Source organism: Oreochromis niloticus, linkage group LG4, assembly GCF_001858045.2.
Source record: "Oreochromis niloticus isolate F11D_XX linkage group LG4, O_niloticus_UMD_NMBU, whole genome shotgun sequence".
NCBI lineage: Eukaryota > Metazoa > Chordata > Actinopteri > Cichliformes > Cichlidae > Oreochromis > Oreochromis niloticus.
This window is the reverse complement of record NC_031969.2, coordinates 12,602,446-12,627,701: the sequence shown is the minus strand read 5'-3', so window position 1 is coordinate 12,627,701 and position 25,256 is coordinate 12,602,446. Positions and strand designations below refer to the sequence as shown.

The 25,256-nt window shown below is 40.2% G+C and overlaps 1 protein-coding gene across 2 annotated transcripts; it reads right to left on the bottom strand.

Moving 5' to 3' along the window:
• Positions 1-4,278: 4,278 nt before the first annotated feature.
• Positions 4,279-16,937, bottom strand: LOC102082628 (NACHT, LRR and PYD domains-containing protein 12). Of its 2 annotated transcripts, none has more exons than XM_019358059.1 (12): positions 16,821-16,937; positions 16,345-16,705; positions 16,128-16,150; positions 15,800-16,036; positions 12,344-14,204; positions 9,746-9,928; positions 8,868-9,035; positions 8,574-8,747; positions 7,792-7,965; positions 6,278-6,451; positions 6,106-6,155; positions 4,279-5,140 (listed from the first exon to the last, which is right to left on the bottom strand). In XM_019358059.1, exons 2-12 carry the CDS (start codon positions 16,599-16,601, stop codon positions 4,620-4,622), a joined length of 3,822 nt encoding a protein of 1,273 aa, XP_019213604.1. In that variant the 5' UTR covers positions 16,602-16,705; positions 16,821-16,937; the 3' UTR covers positions 4,279-4,619. The 2 variants fall into 2 exon arrangements, with proteins under 2 accessions (XP_019213604.1, XP_019213605.1); XM_019358060.1 differs by having other exon boundaries at positions 15,800-16,033.
• Between the last annotated feature and the right edge of the window lie 8,319 nt (positions 16,938-25,256).

Below are 25,256 nucleotides of genomic sequence, written 5' to 3'. Positions count from 1 at the left end.
TCTGAAACAGTCAGATCGAAAACCATGCCAAATTGAAAGTCACTTAAATAACTTTTCTGTTCTTGGTTTGGACTTAAGCAGGTGATCTTGATAATGACTGGCTGATTATATACTTGTAATTGCGACGAACAGGCCTAAAAAAGTTGCTGGTGAGTGTATACAGTGCACAGCTATACTCTACCCACATAGCAAAATTGGTATGGCCCGGATCTGGCCCACACAATATGCTTACACATGGCCCACATACCGCAAAGAATGATGGCCCTTTGGTGACACAGATTTGGTTTGCCAGATCTGGCCCGTTGCAGACACACTGGTGGTCTTGTGCTGGCCCTTGTGTGGATTACCTCTGGTAAACCTGATCTGGGCCACCAAAGGGCCGTCATTCTTTGCGGTATGTGGGCCACAGGCCAGTTGTAGACACACTGCTGGCCCAGAACAGTTTCAGCTCTGGCCTCAGATGTCAGCCTAATGTGTACCTTAATCAAGCCATGTAATAACAACATGTGCCACAACATGCCGAAACTCTGTTCGGAAAGTGAATGGACTGACTCTTACATAGCCATTTGCTAGTCTCCCAGATTACTCAGTGTGCTTTATACAACATGCCACATTCTCTCAATCTAACACTTTCTCTAAACGGCATGCTTCCTAACTACATTCATACAGATTCACACTCTTGACATGCACACGGGAGGAGTCAGGGATCGAACCACTAACCTTCCGATTACTAGCTGACCTGCTCTACCTCCTAAGCTACAGCCACCCACAGGTTTTGGAAATTTAAAGATTTGAAACTCATTAAAATCTTCTCATCTCACAGAAAAGTCATATGAAGTATTTTTTTTGTTAAAATTGTGGAAAAATGTTGCTGTTGTATCCTTTAACATTATTTTTTCATCATCTCCTGTATGCCCTGTGTCATAGGTTTTATTTGATTGACTAGTTGTCTTGTTTTTCATTTTTAATTCTTCATTTTTAACTGTATCTGGCAATGATAAAAAATGATAAGACAGCTACATTGTTATATGTGAGTTTGAAGTTTTCTGCAGTGGGATGTGAATCCTGTACGAGGCAGAAAATTTCACTCTGGTTATCTCAGAGATTCAGCAGCAGCTGAGATGATATCTTTGACTAAATCAGTATGCACACATAAAAAAAACAATAATGAAGCAGAGGACTCCTTTCAACAAACTGACACCCTGCAATTATCCTTCTGTTTGAATTAACATTTTAAATGAATATCAAAGGTGGAAACAAAAATATCATATTTTAGTAAATGAACTGTTTTCTGTTTGTTTTTTCTGAGCTATCAAAATGACCAGAAAGTACATGCAAGCAGGTAATGAGAAAAATATCAAACACTGCAGGTATCTCAGTTAGAAAATGAAACTACATGGGAAGGAGCGGATTATGATGAATAATGCAAACCTGTCTGTACATGCTGCATGGTGGTAGGTTGACTCCTTTCCAGGGAGCCAGGCATCAACCTGTAGGAAGAATTTACTGAGAACTTGTCATATAAAACAATGTGTGTAACCTGTGTGTTAGTTCAGCAGCAAAGACATGACTTTTTACCACTTGGCCAAATTAACCTGAAAATTAACCTGACCTTCTGCATTTTCAGCTGCTTAACTGTTTGGTAATAACAAGCAAAGAAAGACTACCATATAGACACAGTTGGCACATGACCAGTGCACTGAAGCCAAAGGGCGCAAAGGCTTTAAGATTTATTTTTAAATTGTCCGTATTTCTCAAATTTTGGTTTAAAAAATTATTGTAAGATTGTAGCATGATTGTAAAAAATGTAAATATTTTGGTAGTAAGGCCAATAAAATTACGTCATGATAATGTAAAATGTCAGTCTAGTTGTCAATGTAACGAAGGCACAGATAGTCTATAGGAGAATGGCGCAGCTATGCCAGGGCTAGCCCAAAATCATAGGAGGACGCCAGCATTTAAAGTATTTGATACTTTTTGTTAGCATCTGCCAATCGGGATGTGCCTTTTAATTGTTCAAGATGTTATAAATGAACTTAGGATAACAGAGGCACACCTGAAGAGCCCGTCACTTTTACCAATGAAAGAGACGCTCTGTGAAGGCTGAGATTTTAAATTGATCAGTTACTTTTCTGCAATGGAAAAATTCAGTACTCTGAACCTTTTTTTATTGAGGGTGCATTTAAATTAAAGTTTATTTCACTTCTTAATTTGTATATTTTATCCAGTACCATCATGTATGTAATGAAACACAAAAGCAGTGATATAACGTAATTAATTAATAATGTTAATAAATGTTAACATAAAGCTCAAAGTAGCAGATGCAATAGTGCAAGCTACCTCTGGGTTAATGTGTGACCCAACTATGTGCCTATAAAGGGCAGATGTATGATAGCATTTTAGCCTTATTATGTAGGTGGACCCGATTTACACGACATTTAAACACTTTTATTATCACTCTCCAATTTTAATGTCAATCTACACCGATATTCAAAATCGTGATACATATTATTGAATCTTAAGGCCCTCTTTACCGATGCGGTAATTCATCTATGCCCCTACGCCCGGCTTTCATTATGCAAATCTTCTACTGCGTACAAAATCTCCTAGGAAAAGGAAAGTATGACTTCACTATGAAAACAGCTTGCGAGTAAGCCTAGAACATATGAAGCAATGGAACAAAAAGGAGTAGCGAGAGTGAACTGTTGCAGGATATGAGCTGCACACCTCACGCTTTCTCAATAAATTAAAAAACTTAAAGCTTCATATCAGCATTGGCCTGATGTTCACAGACTCCTGCCATCAGCCTCATGAAATCAGATCAGGGTTATTTAAAGTGCAATGGTCACAATTCCATAATAGTAGTGGTACAAGTCATTACAACATTCGGACATGGTGACATTCATATATCACTTTCAATATGTCATAAGTCTGAATTGTAGGTTGCAGGTAAAGACTACAGCCGTTTGTGTATTTTGGGTCTAATTGTCATCCCCGTCTGCCTAACTCAGCAGTGTTTCTGTAGATCCTGCTCTGCAGTCCCTCAACTATGATCCCATGAATCGTGTCCTAGTCATTTGGCTTCCTGGCTGAACTGAATTTTGGTAAACAGCCCAGTCCAGCCCACCAATCAGGAGATCCATCTGGTTATTGCCAGATCAATAATCACACATCTATCACCACTTCCACTTTCCCAAACCATCAAGCTCAGGTCGAGTCCAATCATCTTTCAACCTGCCGCTTTCAAGCCAATCAGCCTCCACTTCACATACTTTAAATCTCACGGTTCCTCTATTTCCCGCAACCCACCTCCTCTCCATCTGTGCTTCAATCCACCTTACTCAGAGCTCTATCCAAGTCTCTATCTTCATCACCATCACCAGCATCTCGACTCCGGGTGGGGTCCTGCCCTATAAACGGTCTGGATCTATTTAGCCATCAGAGTCCAATCACCAGACAGCTTATTTCAATTCTGTTTATCAATAAATCAGCTCAATTCATCCTAAAGATCTCCTCTTATTAAAATGTCACTCAGTGACATGGTCTGGGATTTAATGTGAGCAGTCACCCCTTTGTGCCTCTTGTCTGAAATTCCTATTTAGTTTGTGAACAGACAGACATTTGGAGAATGTACGGCTATGATAAAGTCTAAAAGGTTGAGCTCAGGTACAAGGCAGAGTTAATTGTGTCACTGCCTGGGGCTGGGACAGGTTTAGAAACACAGTCACGCACCCTCGAATCGCAATTCAAATTCTTTAGATCACCTTTTATTTAGACACATGGCTGTCACTATTCTGTACTTTAGTTTAGGCAGGAAGTTATTTGCATTCAGATTTTCCATTGTACTTTAGTAACCAAAGAGAAACACAATGATTTAACAATTTAATTTAGGTTTTGAATTGGCAACACTGATAGAACCAGCATTTTGCTTCTATTAGTCTTAAGTCAGTTTGTGATTCTTATATCTTGTGTTTGAACAATAAATGTTCTTCCTAAAACCAACAACATCTGATATGTCTTTTCCCTTTACCCTAGTCAGTCAAAGTAGATAAGTAAGGAGAGAAGTGTCACAAGGAATGCAGTCCAACCCGTAAAAGCTCTGTAGGGTGAGGTTCACCTATTTCCAGGGAAATCGAATCATGAAGTGTGCAAAGAATAACAATACTTTTTTTTAATTTTTTGGCAGTTCTGCATCACTATCATTCCCAATTCTGGGATGATCCAGCCACAGTGTATGAGGTGCAAGAAAATAAAATGAACAAACATGTTTTTTTTTTTTATTAAGTACAGCACCTTTCCAGACATTGCTTGTGGTGTCAAAAAAAAGGGAGAGCTAAATATAAAAAAGTACAGTTAACTAATGCTGACACTGACAATGTTCATTGGCACAAATGCAAAGAGTCTTTCTCCATCAGTTTTGTGTGTATATATTGCTACTCTTGGTATGTCTGGATAGGACCCTGACAAACATTAAAAAAATAATCAAAGCTTCAATCACATAGCCAACCGGCTTACTTGTTCTATGTGTGACAGGGCTGTAGTATACTGTAATGCAATGTATGGTATACTGTATGCTTACACTCAAATAGGGTCCCTTTCCTTTCATCCAAAATGTCTACCTACTTTATTTTACAGAGGTAAACTGATCCATTATCCAGACTGAAACCAGCATGGAGTGGTTCAGTGAAGGTTGTGTGCACGGTGTACAGGTGGGTAACTGTATCACGAGAGACTTCAAAAAAGGACAAAATCCCTGCCGGCCAGTCCAGGTAAACTCCTATGATATGACTAGTCAGTGTTGAATAGTCTACAAAGTTTATACAGGAATTGTTATGATAAAAACAACCATCATCCATCCAGCACCAAGACTTTTCATTTTTTCCAAAAGAAAAATCGGAGGAATAGTCTCCCGCCCGGTCAATGCTTTTATATGCCACTCCAACATCAGCTCGAAAACACTCAGCCTCCCAGTAATGGCGACCTGTCAGACCTTCTTCACAGAGAACCTGGATGTCATCAAATCTGTCTGGATGTTCGGGATGTGGTTGCTTCTCTGGAACATATTCTGCCATTTTGTTCTCCTTGGTCAAAATAATATACCCACCTGCTGTGTTTGGGTCAAGTGTTAGGTCACAGGCAACTGGAATCAGAGTATGACAAACAATGAATTATTTGTAATAGTGCAGTTAATTATGTACGTGTGGTTCTTCATCACTGGTTATTGTGTCAACAAACATAAACAAAGCTAGGTTGCTTAGTATTTATACATTTTCCCAAGTCCCTGTCACTACAATCGACATGCTGTGTAAATTGCTTATGTGAACGTTCAGTTTGCATAGTTTCCTGGTTGTTGTTGTTTAACATTATATGTTGTAACTCCGTGCACGAGGAATGTGGATTGTATCTGATTGGCCCCATACCAGTTGAGTCAACAGACCAGGAATAACTGAAAGCCACTTTTTATAAAGAACACTGTCCCACAGAAAATAGCTCTAATTTGGATATGACTTTAAACTAGACTATCATTGATTAATCACAAGTCTGCATTGGATGTTACACTTGTCCTGATTTAGAAAATATTAACTGTATCAGGAGAGACTTCAAAAAAGGACAAAATCCCTGCCGGCCAGTCCAGGTAAACTCCTATGATATGACTAGAAAGTGCTGCACAGTCTACAAAGTTTATACAGGAATTGTTATGATAAAAACAACCATCATTCATCCAGCACCAAGACTTTTCATTTTTTCCAAAAGAAAACTCGGAGGAATAGTCTCCCATCCGGTCAATGCTTTTATATGCCACTCCAACATCAGCTTGAAAACACTCAGCCTCCCATGGCGACCTGTCAGACCTTCTTCACAGAGAACCTGAATGGCATCAAATATGTCTGGATGATCAGGATATGGTTGCTTCTCTGGAACATATTCTGCCATTTTGTTCTCCTTGGTCAAAATAATATTCCCATCTGCTTTAATTTACTTAAAGTAAATTACTATCGATTGTTTTTAAATGTCCATACTGATTAGAAAAATGCTTCGGGACTTGTAAACACTTGCAAATATATAATTGCATGTATGCAAATCACATGTAACATGTAGCATTACACTCTCTCAGCAGCTTCAGGTCAACCCAGCATTCTTCGTTTTGGTCCACACTGATGGGAAATAAAAACAAAAACATTACTGCCAATGAACAATAATAAAAATCAATCTTGCAAAATGAATGCAAGTAATACTAATCAAGTTTAAAACTGTGTTTGTTATTGGTTTTCCATACTTGAGTTTTTCCAGACTGCAGCATGAATCCCTCTGTTTTTCCTTCAGCATCTGGACTATGTCATCAGTGAGGTCATTAAAGCTGAGGTCCAGATCTTTGAGACTGCAGTGGTTCAAGTTTAGAGCTGAGACCAAAGAGGAGCCTCCATCTCCTGTCACTTTACAAAATGATAGCCTACAAAAAGCAAACAAGGAGTTGTAGATTGTGGAATCACAGGGATTATTTTACATAACCATCATCTTTATCATTGCATTAATTATCATTTCATCCAAGCATTTATTGAAGTTGCTGGCATTATGTTATAATTTGTATTACAGGGGTTATCATAATCAAATATTAACATGTTTATTACAGGTGCAGTTATAACCACTTAAATCGTTGAGTTAAATCTATAATCTTAAAAGCTTATATGCTGAGTATATTGTTACAGTAAAATAGTAGCTGAGCAAAGGCCTGAATGTATTCAGCTTCTTGTTGCATTTGAGTTTGCCTAGCAACAGGTGACGCAAAGAGGAGGACAAGTCCATGGGGACCTCAAAGGCCTGAGATCATCATCATATCTGGAAGAGGATGCCAGAAAGGGGAACTTCTGTGTCTGCATTTATCTCTTAGAATAGATCATTATCTGTAGAAGAGGCAAATAATGTTCTTAAGATGCAAATTATGTGCTTGTAAACGCATGAGGGGGCGTCATAATACCCTGATGTTATAAAAGCAATCTGAAGTGTATTTTTGGGTGGGGATTTACAACTGATGTTTTACAGTTTACATCTCCCCACGCTGCGTGTATTCATTAAAATCAATTGTTTGATCGACCTCTTTTGGACCATCATTGTTTTACTCTCGTCCTCAATTTCGGACCCGTAACAAGATGCTCTCATCAATGCCAATTTTCACAGCACTCACACTTTTTATTTTCAGTGATATCAAATTATTAGTTTGCAAAAATTATTACATGAAGCTTATGCTTAAGTTCAATAAGGAAGACCTGCAGTCACACATCTGTCTGCTTCCCAGGCGTTTGGTGGCTAATCTAAGCTTACGTCACTTTCACTTTCCCACACTGTCAAGCTCATTGCAACATCACTGATCTAGTCCAATCATGTTTCTGCATTCCTTCTTAAGGCCAATCAGCCTTGACTCCACATATTTTAAATCTCACTGTCATCTGTCATTCTTCCTTTGTGGAACCCACCTCCTCCGCGTCTCCGCCTCTCCCATGTTACTCAACAATCATCTCCACCACCAGCGTCCAGACTCCAGGGGGCTCCTGCCCCTTATCACTGCTGAGATTCTGTTCTACTGTGATTGGCCATCAGAGCCTAATTGCCAAATACCTTAACTGAATTTTGTATATCAATAAATTCAATAAATATATCAATAAATGCTCAATTCCTTATAATGATCTCTCACTAGCAAAATCCGACACAACTGTACTATATATTCAGTTTCTCTTTTTAAAAAGGTGTGACTAAAAAGCATTACCTTTTGTCTGGGCTATTTTTTATACTAACCTGAGTGTTTGTAAACCACAGTGTGGGCTTGTCAGTGCATTGCACAGTTCCATCACACCCGAGTCTTGTAGGTCATTGTAGCTCAGGTCCAACTCTTTCAGGTGGGGAGGTCTGGAGCTGAGTGCTGAGGCCATCATCTCACAGCCTTTCTCCATGACTTTGTTGTGAGTGAGACTGAACGAAAAAGGTTGGGATATTATAACTACAAAAATTATTTTATATAAAAAAAGATTACTGTTACAATATTCTCATTTTTTCTTATATACAGTTCTTAACAAATTTATTAGACTGGCACTCAGTGTAAGGTTTATGCTACAGCTGCCTTTTATTAGCAACTATTTTTATTACAGTCATATCTTTTTTAATGCTTCTGTAATGGTTAATCGACCATTTTGCACAAGTGCTTTAATCAAAATGACATTTTTAATGCTATATATAATTGCTATTATCCATGAATTTGAAAATTCAGTTTTAAATAAAAGGAGAAAAATAGTAAATTACTTTATTAATATGCAATGCATTAATATTTTTGAACAGAAAAAATAATTTTAGTGACTGAATATTATTTATGCTTGATTAAATTTTTACTTTTCTTGTTTAATGACAGGTTTAATGACAGGTAGTCTAATAAATATGCCAAGTGCTGTTTATTTTTTCCTTGTTGAGAATCTATGTTTACCAGTATCAAAAGTACTTAGTGGTAAAATATTTCAAACTGAGCTTTCTTCCTGTTGACTAAACTTTAATAATACCTATAATTACTTTTTAGTAAAGAATTTTACCTTAATGCCTCCAGTCTACAGTTCGGGCTCATCAGCCCAGCTGACAGGATCTTCATTTCTGAGTCTTTAAAATTGACGGAGTTCAGTTGCAGCTGTCTCAGACAACAGGTGCTGGATTTGAATGCCGCCACTAACTCTTGGCAGATTTTTGCAGGCTTGGGATTTCGGTTCAGTCTTTTGTTACAGAGGATAAAATGGCATTATTGTTTTTACGTGGCTGAATATTTGTATATTTGAATTTCTGACATATGAGAAAGCCAAGGAATTCGATGAAGAATAACATATAAAACGGACCTGAGCTTCTCCAGTTTAGGGCATCCTAATCCAACAGACAGCACAGAGCATAGTGAGTCCCTCAGGATGTTGCCACTCAACTCCAGTTCTGTTAGATTTGAAATTACTGATTTGATGGCTGATGCCAAATCTTCAGCCTGTGTTTCTGAGAGTTCTTTACCAGAAAGACTGCAAGGGCAAAAGACAATAGGTGAAACGATCCACATGACAACACTCACCACTATGTCAGTTATACCTGTTCACATATCTAATCAACCAGTCACACGGCAGCAACTCAGTGTAACTAGGCATGTAGAAACTATCAAGATGTACTGTACCTCTACTGAACTTCAAACCGAGAGTCACAATGGGGAAGAAAGGTGATTTAAGTGACTGGGAATGTGGCATGTATGTTTGACAGGCTGGTCTGAGAAACTACTTATCTACTGGGATTTTGATGCTAGTGGGGGTGTAATGATGTGGGGGATATTTTTGGTAGACTTTGGGGCCCTTAGTACTAATAGAGAGTCATTTAAAAACCTCAGTTAATTCCTTTGTAACCATAGTATACACATCTGTATGGTCACAGAGGGATTGTCTGGAAGCAACTGTTTCAAGCAGGATAACACACAAAGCTCAACTGGGTGCTTGAACACTGTACTCAAATGACCTCGCTGAGATCTTGTCACATCAGCTCTCAATCTAGTAGAGCACCTTTGAAATGCAGTGGAACTAGAGATTCTCATCACGGATGTGCAGCTGACAAATCTGCAGCAACCATGTGAGACTAACATGTAAATATGGACAAAGTTTCCAGTGAGTATATACACACACAAAAAACAAAATCATAACAAGAAATGACAGATCATAAAAAAACTCAAAATGATCATTTTACTAACCTTAGAGCCTCGAGTTTACACTGAGAATTTTTTAGCCCATCAGCCAAGATTTCTGCACCTTCGTGGTCCCTGTCATAAAATGTGTTATTGACTAGGTGCAGCTCAGTCAACACTGAGCGTGGTATGCAAAGAGCTGATGAGATCGTTTTATATTCCGAAACATTAAGATCCAGGCCTGAGATTCTGCAAATAAAAACAATTAAAAACAAGATCATTGTTCAATATAAAGTTTTAAAGGCACATAAATCATTTAGTAGCCTAATGACAAGCAATTATAAATGCAACTATATATTTGTTGTCTATTCCGACAATTTTCACAGTAAAAAGGATAGAGTTTTACAGTTTTCTCCAACTCAGCAATAGAAACTTATACTCAGTTAATTTTTTTATTTAACCCTTTAAAACCTGAACAATGAAATAACTGCCAGAAATCTTTAATTTTTTGATAATGGAGTGTTTGTTGAACCTTTAGACAAAATATATAAAAAAGATATAAATTTTTAATCTGCACATATGAGTTTTAATTTGAATAGCATTTCCTACATTAGCCATATTTTTGCAATTTAGTCAATAAAAATGTGTCGTGCAATTTATGTCATTTTTTGAAGGTACAAAAAAAGTCTGGTAATGTAGAAGTCTCAAAACCTCACAAAAACACATGTATCAAATTCAGTACGCTTGGCTTTAAAGCAGGGCTCCCCAACCTTTTTTGCGCCATGGACCAGTTTAATGTCCAACAATATTTTCACGGACCGGCCTTTAAAGTGTTGTGGATAAATACAACAAAATAAAATGATACAACCAAGACAAAAACTGTGGTATTTTGTAAATATAATAATAAACTCAAATTCACAGTGTAATTTTGTGACTTTATTATCAGCTTCCTCCTGAAATGCGACAACAACATCCTCCCCTCTGCCCCTTAATGCTCTCTGGTCACTATAGTAACGCGTAAATATTTCTTTCAAAATAATACTAACAGCTACAACACCAGAAATGACCCAGGGAAACCGAGCTAACGATAAAAACCCTGAAAACCATAAATTTTACACCCAAGCCTCAACTCTCGTGGCCCGGTACCAACGACTCACTGAGCACCTAATTCTCAGCACAGCCAGAGAAATCCTGCCGATTTCAGCACCAAGAAGAAGCTACCAGCTCTCGCACCCACTAACACTATCTCATCTGTTCTTTCTCTAGGTCCCAGGGGCTACAGGAACTCCTTCCCACTTACAGGAAGCCATGAAGATGCAAGGGCAGTGGTGTTGGAAAGACAGGAGGCCAGTGCCTTTCTGTAAGGAGTGTCCATTACTGGAAGTGAGAGAGGTGATCTGTGTCGCTCATCTGCCAACACCTTGAGCCTGTCCGAAAGGAATGTACAGCGTTCCAGTAAGATGCCAAAGATGTACACACCAGGACTTCATACAGGCTACATGCAGATGCTGGTTCAACAAACGTCGGTTAACCCCCAGGAGTTGTTGGAAGCAGTATGGATGGAAATTACATGTGTACATGGTGACATTTACAAAGAGCCCATGGTACAAATGGATTTTAAACATAAGGGCAAAACATATAGAGTTAAGGCTACAGTTATATAGAGAAGTTTTATGATGACAGTCTGTGCTCAGCCTTAGACAAAGTAATAAAAGCTGATGGTCACATAGTGCACCCTGGAGTCATACCCCCCAAATTATAATGCCCAGGGACAGGCTGTACAAAATGACGCTCACACTGGAGAAGAACACAAACAGTTGTTGGAGCCTAAGAACCATTGAAAATTCATTTTCCAGGCGTACGGGAGATTGTATTCCGTTGGTGTGCATCCATGCCAGTTAGTAAAACAGCATGCCATTCCAAAAGTGCCTTTGCACCCATAACCATTAGTGGAGGTCTTCCTTGACCACATTGGCATTGACCTTATTGGGCCATTTCACTGAAGTACATGGGGACATCATTTTTAGTTCTAGTGGATTATGCAACATGATATCCTGAAGCTGTACCGCTGAGCAGCATTTCTGCAAAGAGTCTGTTGCAGGCACTGTTTCAGCTCGTCAGCATGCCAAAAGAGATACTGATTGACCAGGACATTTTGCCAATATTTCACATTTTTAAAAGAGATTTATGCATTATTGTGCATTAAGTCTATTAAGCAGTCACTAGCAGTCACCCATCTCAGTTCTTTGTCCAATTCGTAACATTTTTCAGTATAGTCATGCGGCCATGGGTAGCATTATACTCACAGCTGGAAGTAAATTTCTACTTTAAAGGTTCCCTTTGACACACATGGCCAATAAATAGACCAGTCAGCATCCTCTAGCTTGTCCTTACACATTTGATCCCATTATAGTTTGGCACAAGCAATCTGAACAACAGCAGATAGATGGGTGATATATGTGAGACTGAACATGACTGACAGGCATGGTTGTTATAAAAATCATAACTACTATATTTCAGACTGTAGTCTATTTATGGATCTTCTGAACTGGCATAACAATATAACAAGGTATACTGACATATGTTAGACCTGCGGTATTGTTTCACTGGTGTTTGTCTGTCTGATAGTCTGTCTGTCTGTCTGATGCTTCAATATATACTCACCTTGCTTTTTTGCAGTTTCTCACAGCTGGAAGAAGTCTAAAGATACCTTTTCCTGATGGTCTGTATTTCTTGAGATTGAATTCATCCAGAGGAGTGTTTGACATTAGAATCAGGTCAGCCAGAGCTGAACACTCAACAGGAGAGAGCGGTGATTCAGGAAAACAATTTGGTTTCAGATACTTTTGTACTGAATCATGTAGAGAATTGTCTTTCAACTCAGTCAGGCAGTGGACAAGGTTCAGACATCTTTCAGCTGAGCAGTCATATAAATCTATATCTACCAGACTTGAACGAATTTCCTCAATATTTGCAGAGTGTTCTTCAGTCTGTTGAATCAGACTTTGAAGTGGTTCTTCTGCTGATTGTAGAGACAAGCCAATAAGGAACCTGAGGAACATGTCCAGTTCTCCGGTCATTCTCTGAGTCGAATTAGCGATTGTAATTTCAATCAGTTCATTCAAAGGTAGATCCACTGGAACTGTTTCCAATATAGACTTGAGCTCTTCAACAGATCCTTTTAGCATGAAATCCTTGAGACTTTCAGAATCAATCTTTTTGTTTGCAAAACTATGATATACAAAGAGAGCAGCAAAATACTCTTGAACTGTCAGATGCACAAAGCAGTAAAGTTTCTTTGGTAGGAACACGCTCTCTTCTTTGAATATTGCTGTACACAAGCCACAGTAAACCCCAGCTTTCGTTATATCTATGTCATACTTCTTCAGATCTTCAGCAGTGAATATGATCCGGCCTTTTTCCAGTTGTTCAAAAGCCAACCTGCCTAATTTCAAAATGAACTCTTCATTTGACTTAAAGATCTCTGCTGTATCAGGCTCTTCCTGGTCACCATATTTTTCATTAGCTATCGTCATCTGATTAAGAAGGAAGTGTGTGTACATCCCAGTAAGAGTTGTGGGTATTTTTTGGTTTTCATCTTTTGTGTTTCCCATTTTACGTATCAGATACTCAAAAACATGTACAGCAATCCAACAGAAGATAGGTATGTGACACATAATGTACAGGCTCCGTGACATTGTTATGTGTTCAATTATTTTTTCAGCGACTGCTTCGTCCTCAACTCTCTTTCTGAAGTACTCTATTTTTTGTGGATCATCAAATCCTCTGACCTCGGTCCACTGGTAAACATACTCACGAGGAATGCGTTGAACTGCTCCTGGTCTTGAGGTTATCCAAACAAGTGCAGAGGGAAGAAGATGTTTCCTGATAAGGTTGGTCACCATAGTGTCCACTGAGGATTCCTTCATAGCATCTGTCAGTCTTTTGGTCGTTTTGAATTTCAGCTGAAGTTGACTTTCATCAAGACCATCAAAGATGAACAAAACTTTACGTTCAGCCAAAGCTCTCGCAACTGCTATGGTTTTAAGCTCTGGATGGAATGTTTTCACAAGGTTCTCAAAGCTGATCTGATCATCTTGGACCAGATTTAACTCCCTAAATGGAAACATAAAGATGAAATCCAAGTCCTGATTGGCTTTTCCATCTGCCCAGTCAAGGATGAACTTCTTCACAGAGACAGTTTTTCCAATGCCAGCGATCCCCTTTGTCATCACAGTCCTAATTGCTTTCACTTCTTTGTAGTCTTGCTCATGTTTAAAGATGTCATTACAGTTGATTTTAGTACCCTCAACAGTTTGATTTCTTGCTTTATCTTCAATCTCCCAGATCTCATGTTGTTCATTGACATGTTCACTCTCTCCTTTTATAATGTGAAGCTCTGTGTAAATTTTATCCAATGATTTTTCCTCGATAGAAGACTTTTCAGTGCCTTCCCGCTGCCACTGACACTTTTGCCTCAGATATTCTTTGTTCTTTTTGATGGCCTCCTTGATAACATCTTCTGCTGTAGGTAAAGAGGAAAAAGAACAATCTTATAACTATCATTATCCCTGGTGCAGTTCCAGGGTTACATAGTTTTTTTAATTTCTTGTTTCTTCGAACTTTTGTCTGTGTGGACTCTATTACTCAACTATTTATATATGTATGTATGTACAGTGTTGGGTTCTTTAAAGTAATGCAGCATGTTATTTAATTACTAACCAGAGGAAGTAATTAGTTACACAACTGTATGCAAATGTACTGTTTATAAGGTCAGGGAAACCTGAAGACTGAAGAAGTTACGGGTGATGAAAGGTTTCTCCAGCTGAAAACGTTACGTCCAGATGAACAGAATCAACTTTCAGCCCATAGATAATTCAAATTGATCGCCACTATTCCTCTAGATACTTCAAGCCTGCCTGCTCATCACTGCCTCTGTTACCTGTTGAAGAGCAGACTTTGGCTGCTGGGCTGGGGTTGGATTCAGTTTAATATAACTCTGGGTTTTTGACTAACTTTGTGTTAGCATGCTGTCCTTGTAAAGAACCAAAGTTGTGTTGCCAGTTATGCATTTTTTTAGTCCGAATTATAGTTCGACTTTACCATTGCACTTTTGTCCTTTTGGGCAATACAAATTAGTAATGTCCATATAGCCACTTCTCAAAAGCTACATTGATATACTTCTTCACCATTTTCCTCCTCATGCATACAAACACAAATCAGCTGATTGTAGCGCAAGGACGCAGGAAAAGAAACATCTGATTTTTTTCCCTCTCTACTGAAACTGTTGTGTAATTACTGAATTTAGTATAGTAACACATGAAATCTATGGAACTCCATTACAGAAAAATCCAAAGTAATTACAGCAATGTGTTACTTTATAACTCGTTACACCCAACAATGTGTATCCATGAGTTCAGCATTTGGGCCATTACACACCGAACATGTGTTTTTGCAAAAGATTCGCCATCTGTGAAACTGTGAAACTAATTAAGTCCATCCTGTTGTTTCTAAACAAAAAACAAAGAAATTCTGGGTTCATCCATTTTTCTGAAAAGGCAGTAGCAGGGGCAAATTCGTGGTTTGATCGAGGACTTGAATTTTCATCACAACCACTATCATACATATTTTGGGTGTCGCTGTTTGACCTTTTGTTAACAGAGTTGGGACCACATCTTAGAAAGCAGAGAAATCATTTCAGAAAGCCGAGTGACCCGGAGTAGCTCGTAGCTGTGTGTCGGAGGTACTGGTGTGGGCTCTGAGCTACAACCACACCTATAGCCAAATGCAGTGATCTGCTTGGTGAGATCAGTTTACTTGGATCTGAAAAATTGAGCTTGGTTCCAAATATGCACTAAAATATCTGAGTCCAAAACATTTTTTTTAACACAGAAAATATTTCCATAGATTTCATGTGCTTAAATCTTATGTAAAAGTCTTACTAGCTAGCCTTTAGTTATGTATTATCCTTTAACTTGGTAAAGTATAGAAAGCCTTCTCAACAACTTTTGCAGAATTACCTGTATGTCAAAATTGTCTTATCTTTTATGCATTAAATGAAAAAAAATAAATAACAGGGCAGTTGCACAAGAAAATGTTTCACCCAAACACCTTACATACTTTCACATGTCTCCGGCTGAATTTCTTGGAGGCTTCTGTAGAAAGCAGATTTGACTTCTTGAGTAGTCAGGGCCTTGTAGAGTTCCCTCATCTTGTCCTGGCTTGTTGCTGCAGCAGCAATTTTGTTGTATGTCTCTTCATGGATCATGCTTTGCTGTCTCATTTCATCTGCTATTGGCATCACTAAAGTGACGCTTTGAATGAGCTTAGACCTGTTGCTGTCCACCCAGTCAGCTTCTTTAAAAAACACAAATTAATTGTAAGAGATTGCATTTTAATGGGTAATTTATGATCAGAGCTCGTCTTAAAATTATTAACTTTAACTCACCATTTTTCTTGCTGGAGCAAGGACTGACAAAGGACAGAAACAAAGTTACTGTAAGTGGTTAATGTGTAAACTATATTATGTTTTAAAAGAAAAAAGTAAGAGTTACATCTTACATTGATGTTGTTACACTGATCGTATATTCATTTTTTTTATAAAATCAGTGTGATAATAAAAGACTAAACAGTTTTATTATGAATGAAAAATAATGAAGTCTCACCTGAGGGTGTTAACTTCAGCACAGTCATGTGCACTGCTTTTCTCACTACAGTTGTTTTTTCCAAAGGTTTCTTCTGCATTTCTGGACAAATGCTCTTCTGCTTCCTTCAGTGCAGTCCCCAGCCCCTGCAGAGACGGCCGTCTTAGGAGGGAGGAATTTGCTCCACTTTCCTCTGTGCTGCAAACAACCTCTTTCTTTTGGTCAGACTTGTTGTTTTGCCTTTGACCCCTCTTGTGTGTAGAGCATTGGCTGCCCATGTTTGTTCTTCTGTGTCAGCTCAATGACTCATAGCATTTAAGTGTGATCTAAGCTACCATGTTCTATTGCATTAATGCTGTGGCTTTACAACCGCGTCCATTGTCTGTAAAAGTAAAAGTAAGAAAAAAAAAAATGAAGCATTCAGAGTATTAATGATCATTGACATCTAAGATATTTGATTGGGTGAATGTGATATGCATTTAATATATTTTTCTTACCTTTGTGTTCGACGTCCTGTAGTAGCTGCAGTAAATATGAGAGTCGGCTGGGTGAATATCTCTCTGTTCACTTGATCGCTTTCACTCTCTCTACCTCTCTCTCTCTCTTGCTCTCTCTTTCTCTCTCTCTCTCTCTCTCTCTCTCCCTTGCTTTGTACATTGTGTAAAGAATCAGATGCAATGTAACATCACCAGTTTGGTAAGTTATTTTTTTTATGTTCAGATAGTAAAAGCAAACACGTTATTAATTTGTTAAGGTAAACCCATTCACGGTAGACAACTGCCAGCTTTAAAATGTTTCATTTACCTTTATTAGTGTCTCTTGCATTTTATATATGAAGAGTAACGTGCCAGTGAAATAAACATTAATATTTTATTTTTGCAGCTGTTCTTCTAAGATGTGCATGATTTCAGTGTAGCCTTTTGTCTTAAATATTATTTCTACATGTACAAAATAATAATCCACTCATTCACAAAGCTTTTGTAACCTATAAATTTAAAGTGTCAAATACTTGATTTGTGCAAGTGTAGCTTCTCATGTTGCTATTTAATGAGAATCTTAGTCAAGGTAGTAATAAAACAAAATTGGCTAAGACAGACTGTCCTGTCCCATAAACTCCTATTTGTTAAAGAGAAGCAACCTCTAGTGGCCAGGTGACTAACTGCATGTAAAGTGTGCAGTGGTGTTACTGTTTTTAGATGAGGTGCAACTCTTTAACCTGGAGATCCAGATAACTGAGCAATGTTTACATGACTTTAAACAATTCTTTAAATTGTTCTTTTCTTTAAAACATAAAACATGAGTGCCTCTAACCCACCTAACACCACAGATAATCCACACATTCTGCACAAATTCAAAGACTCACAGCTCAAGACACAAAACTCGTCCTGCTAGAGTAGGGGCATAAAAATATAACAATATAAAATATATCATATAAAATAAATACATTAAAAGAGTATACATTTGGGGGCAGCACAGTGTTGGGTGGTTAGCCTGTTTCCTCACAGGAAGAAGATCCTGAGTTCTTACCTTCTGGGTCTGCCGGGGCCTTTCTGCATGGAGTTTGCATGTTGTCCCTGTGTTTGTGTGGGTTCTCTCTGGGTACTCCGGCTGATAGGTTTATAGCACAAACCTATTCGCTGGAACGTTCAGGACAATTTGTTACACAGCAAAGAACAAGACACAAGTAGGCAACGTTCTTAGTGTTACTCATGCATTAGGAGGCCTGCCTGGAGCCAAGTGTCGGCGGTCAAGTGTCGTTCCACCCACTTGACCGCCGTCAGACTCTCAGCCAGGTTCCCCATAGCACTCCTTTTATTGTGGTTACATGAATATGCATAAGTTCATTAACATATGACGGCTTACATAGGTATACATGTGAACAAAGAATACCTTGTGTGTGTGTGTGTGTGTGTGTGTGTGTGTGTGTGTGTGTGTGTGTATATGTGTGTGTGTGTGTGTGTATATGTGTGGGGTCAAAATGTGACCCCGTGAAGACTCCCCAAAGCTGGTGCCAGGAGTCTAGCGGTACATCTGAACAAAAGGCTCTTATACTTAACCAGATATACGTGTGTTTGCTATACCATATATCAGCAAGAGAAGATACGACCTCTCCTAGGAGGTGTGTGATCTATGCCAGAACACTCTGAAGAGGAGTGAACACACTCCCCTCTTCATGCTACACAGCGTTGTTACAGCGTTGCATGCGGCAATCTGGTGTATGTGTATTTTTTGCCTTGATACGTGAAACCAAACCAGCCTTGTGAATTCTCATGCACTGGTATGGAAAAGAAAGCATTACTTAAATCTACCACAGTGAAGTGTGTCTTGTCTGGTTTGAGCTGATTTAACAAAGTGTGGGGGTCAGGGACGCATGGAGCTATACTCTCCACTGCCTGATTTACAGCTCTTAAGTCTTGAATCATGCGCCACGACTGTGTATCAGCCTTTCTAACTGGGAAGATGGGTGTGTTACATACTGCCTGTGGAGCTTCAACTAATATCCCTGCTTTAATCATATCCTCTATTACTGGTTTAATGCCTTCCACTGCATCAGGCTTCAAGGGATATTGCTTCACTCTTGGCCTAAAAGACGTTTTGGGCTTTATTACTACTGGACTCGCTGTGGACATTAACCCCACATCAGTCTTCCCAGTAGACCAGAGCTTCTCTGGGACCTGTTTAAGCTCCGGGTGATCTCTGACATCTACAACATATCATTCTGCTGTGTCATTCTCACCCCCATCTAAGTGTGTTTGTGGTGTAGTATGTGTCACCCATCCCAGCTTTTTACGAAAGATGCTGTGCTGCATGTCTGTCTCCCAACCCCCTCCAGCTTGCTGCCACATTCCAACACTCTCCCCCTGTCTCACCAAAGATGCTAAGTCTGTCCACTCAGCTGTGCCACTCTTTGTCAGTGAAATGTGTGGTGTCTGCCCTGTAAAGAGTTGTTGTGCAGCTTCAGAAAGGATCACACTACATCCAGCCATGGTTTCACCATCAGTATATACTGCTTTTATGGTGATTCTCTGTGGCCCTAATTTCAGCACTTTATCTGTGTAGGCCTCATCAGGCCCAAGCGTGGTCTTAAATCTCAGTGTGACATGCAAGTCTTCTGGCGCCTGTGTGTCGTGGCTGGTTGTCAACATTTCCTCAGCTGCAGCTAACAGTTTACGGTTTATTTGATCCGGTCTGGAGGCCGACAGGTCAAGTGTCCGGTAATAATGCAAATCCCCACTGTCCTGATGAACCATTGTCTCAGCAGTTTCTCCTTTTCCTGCAGCTATCATCCCAATGGACGTTGGAATTATTGAAATTCCAAGTTTCATCATCATATCTCTTCCCAACAGGTTCACCGGACAAGTTGGGCACATTACAACTGAACCCTGAGCTGCCTCTCCTGTGGTAGGATCTCTAATCCACACTGGTTTAGAGATTCTATGCTGATTTAACTGACCATTTGCAGACTTCACATAAATTGTGCCACTTGAAAGGTCAACTCCTGACACATGATCTTTTAAAACAGTTTTATCTGCACCTGAATCACACAGAAATTGAATGATTTTACCCTGCACGGTTAACGTGCGAACTGGTTTTACTTCTTTCCCTGACAGATTTAACAATACTTCAGTTAAATCTAGAGTCTGAAACACAGGCTGTTGTAAATTCTGGCAAACTAGGGGATCATTTGTACATGTATGTGTGTTAGCAGTGTCAACAAGTGCTAGTCATTTATTATAATAAGGGTTTTTTGCATCAGGACGTCTATACTCTTCAGGCATGCGGTCAGGGCACTCTCTTGCATGGTGCCCCTTTTCCCCACATGCATAGCATATATCATTCTTTTTGCCACGGTTCCCCCTAAATTGCCATGAGCCACTATTTCTCCTACTCCTGCCTCTATTTTGCTCTCTTCCAGCCTGTCCCTGAAACAAAATTTCACCTGCTAAAAAGGCAGCGGCCACAGAGCTTTGTGATTTCTTTTTTTTTTAAATTTAATAACTTCCTGTGCATGGCGGGCCCAATTCATGCATTCAACGGACCCGTCAGTGTTATGACTAACATTTTGTTTTCTGATAAAATCAGCAATGGGTGAATGAAAGCCATTCATCAAAGCATGTTTTAACTGCTGCTGATATGGGCTGGCCTTCTCCGCACTCTCTTCAAGGCCACTATGCACTTTGAAAACTTCCTCTAATCTCGCCCTGAATTCATGAACATCCTCTCCTTCTTTCTGCACACATTGGGCAATTTTGTTGTAATCTGCAGAAGCTTTAAAGGTAGTTCTAAGACGCTCATAGACCCCATCAACTTGGCCTCTTAAATTTTCATGGCCATAGGGTAGGACGGTATTACCATCCCTCCTTGTGTAGGTGCCTCGCACCCGAGCCCAGTTATATGTGAGACACTTCCTAAAAGTGGCTTCTGTTTCCTGACCGTTTAAGCGGTATGAGGAGCAGAGTTGCTTATGTCGGGCGATAAATTCATCAACATTAGTCAACGGGTCTCCTAAACCTTTACATGTTTCTGCACATTCAGATTCAGTCCATGGCCTGTAAACACAAATAACACGGCTTCGATCACTTTCAACACCAAAATGGGGATTCGCGGCCTCCACCATGGGAAAGGTATCTGCTGCATGGACAGGGTAGACAGGCATGCCAGCTGCACCCGTCTCATCCCTTTTAGTTTTGGATCTAGTGTTATAAGGGCTTAAATATTGTGCTGCGGCATCCCCAAACTCCTGTCGCACTCTATCCTCCTCCTCTCTCTCTCTCTTTTCCTGCTCCTGTTTTTCTTCCTCCTCTCTGGCCTCTCTCTCCCTCTCTAATGCTGCTCTACGCTGTTGGTCCCTTAACGTCAGCACCACTGAAGTAGACTGCACCGTCTCATCTTCAGGTTTCACAGCTAATGCCTGCAAAGCTGCTCTCTTCGCGTTCACTGCCTCCTGTCTTTTCTGTGCCTGCTCTAACCACAGTTTAGCGGACGCCAGTTGTAACTCTCTCTCCTGTTTCAATTTCCCTTTTGCACAAGCTGCCTTTACTGTCAACTGATCTATTAACATTTGACATTGTCCTACAACCAATTTACCTTCAAAACCATATTTCTTGCGCCAATGTCCTAAATACTTTGTGCTTCCAGGAGCGAATTTCATCATAAACTTCTCGTCACCCTCTGATGCACTCTTGGTTGCTTGGGAACCCATAATAACAACAACAGCTGACGTTACAGACCGCGCGTTCTGCTCCGCACCCACTCACACGAACACACTCAAACACAACAACAACAACAACAACAACAACACAAAATAGGCCTATTGTCCAGCACAGTCTGGACTCCGCGGAACTTCTCAACGCCTCACAAAGTGGCGGAGAACTCAACGCAAAGAACAAGACACAAGTAGGCAACGTTCTTAGTGTTACTCATGCATGAGGAGGCCTGCCTGGAGCCAAGTGTCGTTCCACCCACTTGACCTCCGTCAGACTCTCAGCCAGGTTCCCCATAGCACTCCTTTTATTGTGGTTACATGAATATGCATAGGTTCATTAACATATGACGGCTTACATAGGTATACATGTGAACAAAGAATACCTTGTGTGTGTGTGTGTGTGTGTGTGTGTGTGTGTGTGCGCAAATGTGGTTTGTAAGGACATTTTGCAAGAATACACGCCACACTCTCCGGACATTTGGAATTATGAGGACAGGGCCGATGTCCTCACAATTCATGGAATGAAAACTCGATGTGAGGGTCCTTATATAGGTGTCAAAAGCCTAAATTCTAAGTTTCAGCAAAAACAAAAAAAAGTCCTTACTATTCACAATTACCCAACTTTTGTGTATAATCTGTGTATCAACACAGCGCCCCTGTAGACCGGTTTGGGTACTGCACCTGTTCATGAATATTCACACAATGTGTATTTTTTAAGGCTTCTGATTGGCTAACAGCCGGAAGGTCCCTATAATTACGGTTTTTGTCAGATAGTGTGTGTTACATAAAAAATTCTGCGTTCTGATTGGCTGGCAGGCGAAGGTCCCTATAATTAAGGTTTTTTTTTTTTTTAAAGATTGTGTGTTACAAAGCAAAGTTCTGTGTTCTGACTGGCTGACAGTTGGGAGGTACCCATTGTTATTGTTTTTGTTAAAAATTGTGTGTTTCACAACATGACCATAGATAAATCCTTACAACTCCTCTGTTAAAATTAAAACACCACTTTCAGTGATACTAAGATGACTAAACTACTTGATCAAGCACTGAATAGATACTGTAGTTATGGTTTATTCACTCTTGACTGTTTGATGATTAATTTTTAAACATTTCTTTTTTCATATTTTGCTCTTAGAATCCTTTAAATTATAAACGTTGTCGTGATTGTGTGTTTTTGTGTACTATTTGATTATCTCCACTCTTTGGAGAGCATTCTTTCGTTAAAGACGCAGTCTAAATTCTTATCACCCATGGAACAATGCACCTGTGATTAATCCATTCATCAGTGAGGACTTCTTAAGAGTTGGCTTCCTCCTCTCTGGTGCCAGAATGTCTTCTTAGACTGCAGTATTTCACAACCACGTCTTACAAGTTTAGAATAATGAGTATCTAGTATTACCTAGATGCTCTTTGCTTTCGCGTATAGCTTGCAGCCTCTCTCTTCATGCACTGGAAACATACAGTCTCTCCGGCTTGCAAAAGTATTCGGCCCCCTTGAACTTTTCCACATTTTGTCACATTACAGCCACAAACATGAATCAGTTTTATTGGAATTCCATGTGAAAGACCAATACAAAGTGGTGTACACGTGAGAAGTGGAACGAAAATCATACATGATTCCAAACATTTTTTACAAATAAATAAATATTAAATTGGCCCTCCAGTGAGATGACAGTGCCTGATGTGGCACACAACTCATTTAAGTTTGAGACCCTTGCTGTAACTTCTTACAAACAACCTCCACTGCTTCAGCAACTGAAGCACAAGTGAAAGATCAAACATTATATGAGACCAATGTTTCACCTGTTCAATAATGACATCTCTCACCTTCTCAACAAAATCCAAAGTGTTCTGGATGTGGTGTTTGGGGCTGCTTACAAATGGGTTGTGGACAGAAGACAGAAATGTCGAGGTGTTATCGGTGACCAAGCTGACCATCCACACAATTGGTCTTAAACGTACACCCTGTTTATGTATCATTGGTAACCCATAACACACCTCTTTCACCATCTTATAATGCTGTGATTGCAGTCATTCCCCAACTCTCTGTGAATGGTACTCATAAGATAAGTTAAGATAAGATAAGATAAGATAAGATAACCTTTATTAGTCCCACGTGTGGGAAATTTCTTTTGTTACAGCAATGGACAGTGCAAAGTTGCATAGAAAAATTAGAGAAAAAACACTGGAATAATATATCCATAAGATACTGTACACAATAGAATAGAATAAAATAAAATAAAATACTATATACAATCAAATAAAATAGAATAGAATACAAATGCTATATACAATTGAGTATAGTACAACGATGCCAGAAAAGAGTATTGCACTTACTGTTATTGCTATTGCACATGTGTGGATGTGTGTGTTTGATCAGTTGAAGTCTTTGTTGTAGAGTCTGACAGCAGTGGGTAGACCGGTGAAATCTTTCCGTCCCACATCGTGGGTGCCGCAGCTACTGAAGGAGCTGCTCAGTGCTGTCAGAGTCTCCTGCATGAGGTGGGAGATGTTGTCCAACAGGGATGACAGCTTAGCCACCATTCTCCTGTCACTCACCACCTGCACTGTATCCAGAGGGCATCCTAGAACAGAGCTGGCCCTTCTGATCAGCCTGTTCAGTCTCTTCCTGTCCCCGGCAGAGATGTTGCCGCCCCAGCAGACCACACGGTAAAAGATAGCTGAGGCCACCACAGAGTCATAGAAGGTCTTCAGGAGTGGGCCCTTCACTCCAAAAGACCTGAGTCTCCGCAACAGGTACAGCCTGCTCTGCCCTGAATTATGAGACCAGTCCAGTTTATCGTTCAGATGAACAACAAGGCACCTGTAGCTGTCCACAGTCTCAATGTCCATACCTTGGATGTTCAGTGGTTGCAGTGGGGAATGTTTGTGCCTGCGGAAGTCTACCACCAGCTCCTTGGTTTTAATAGTGTTGATATGGAGGTAGTTCTGCTGGCACCAGTCTACAAAGCCTTGTGTCAGTTCTCTGTACTCCTTGTCATCCCCATCAGTGATGAGGCCAAGTATTGCAGAGTCGTCAGAGCACTTCTGCAGGAAGCACTGGGTGGAGTTGTGGGAGAAGTCTGCAGTGTAGATGGTGAAGAGGAACGGTGCCAGAACCATTCCCTGTGGGGCCCCACACTGCAGACAACCCTGTCCGACACACAGCCCTGAGTTCTCACATACTGTAGTCGGTCGGTGAGGTAGTCCAAAATCCAGGTAGTGAGGTGATGGTCCACTCCTGAGTTCTCCAGCTTGTCCTTCAGGACCGTGGGCAGAATGATGTTAAAGGCACTGGAGAAATCAAAGAACATGATTCTCACAGTGCTCCCAGCGGTCTCCAGGTGAGAGAGGGAACGATGCATGAGGTGAATGATGGCATCATCCGCTCCAATGCCAGGCTGGTATGCAAACTGAAGTGGGTCCAGTGATGAGCTCACCAGGCGCTGAAGCTGAGCCAGGACCAACCGCTCCAGGATCTTCCTCAGGACGTCAGAGCCACCGGACTATAGCTGTTGAGGTCCTTGGGGCGTGAAGTCTTTGGCACTGGTACGACACAGGAGGTTTTCCAGAGCTGTGGGACTCTCCCCAGCCTCAGGCTCAGGTTGACGAGGTGCTCCATCACCCCACACAGTTGGTCTGCACAGGACCTAACCACCCGTGAGCTGATGCCATCTGGACCCGCAGCTTTCCTGGCTTTAATCCTCCTCAGTTCCCTCCTAACCTGGGT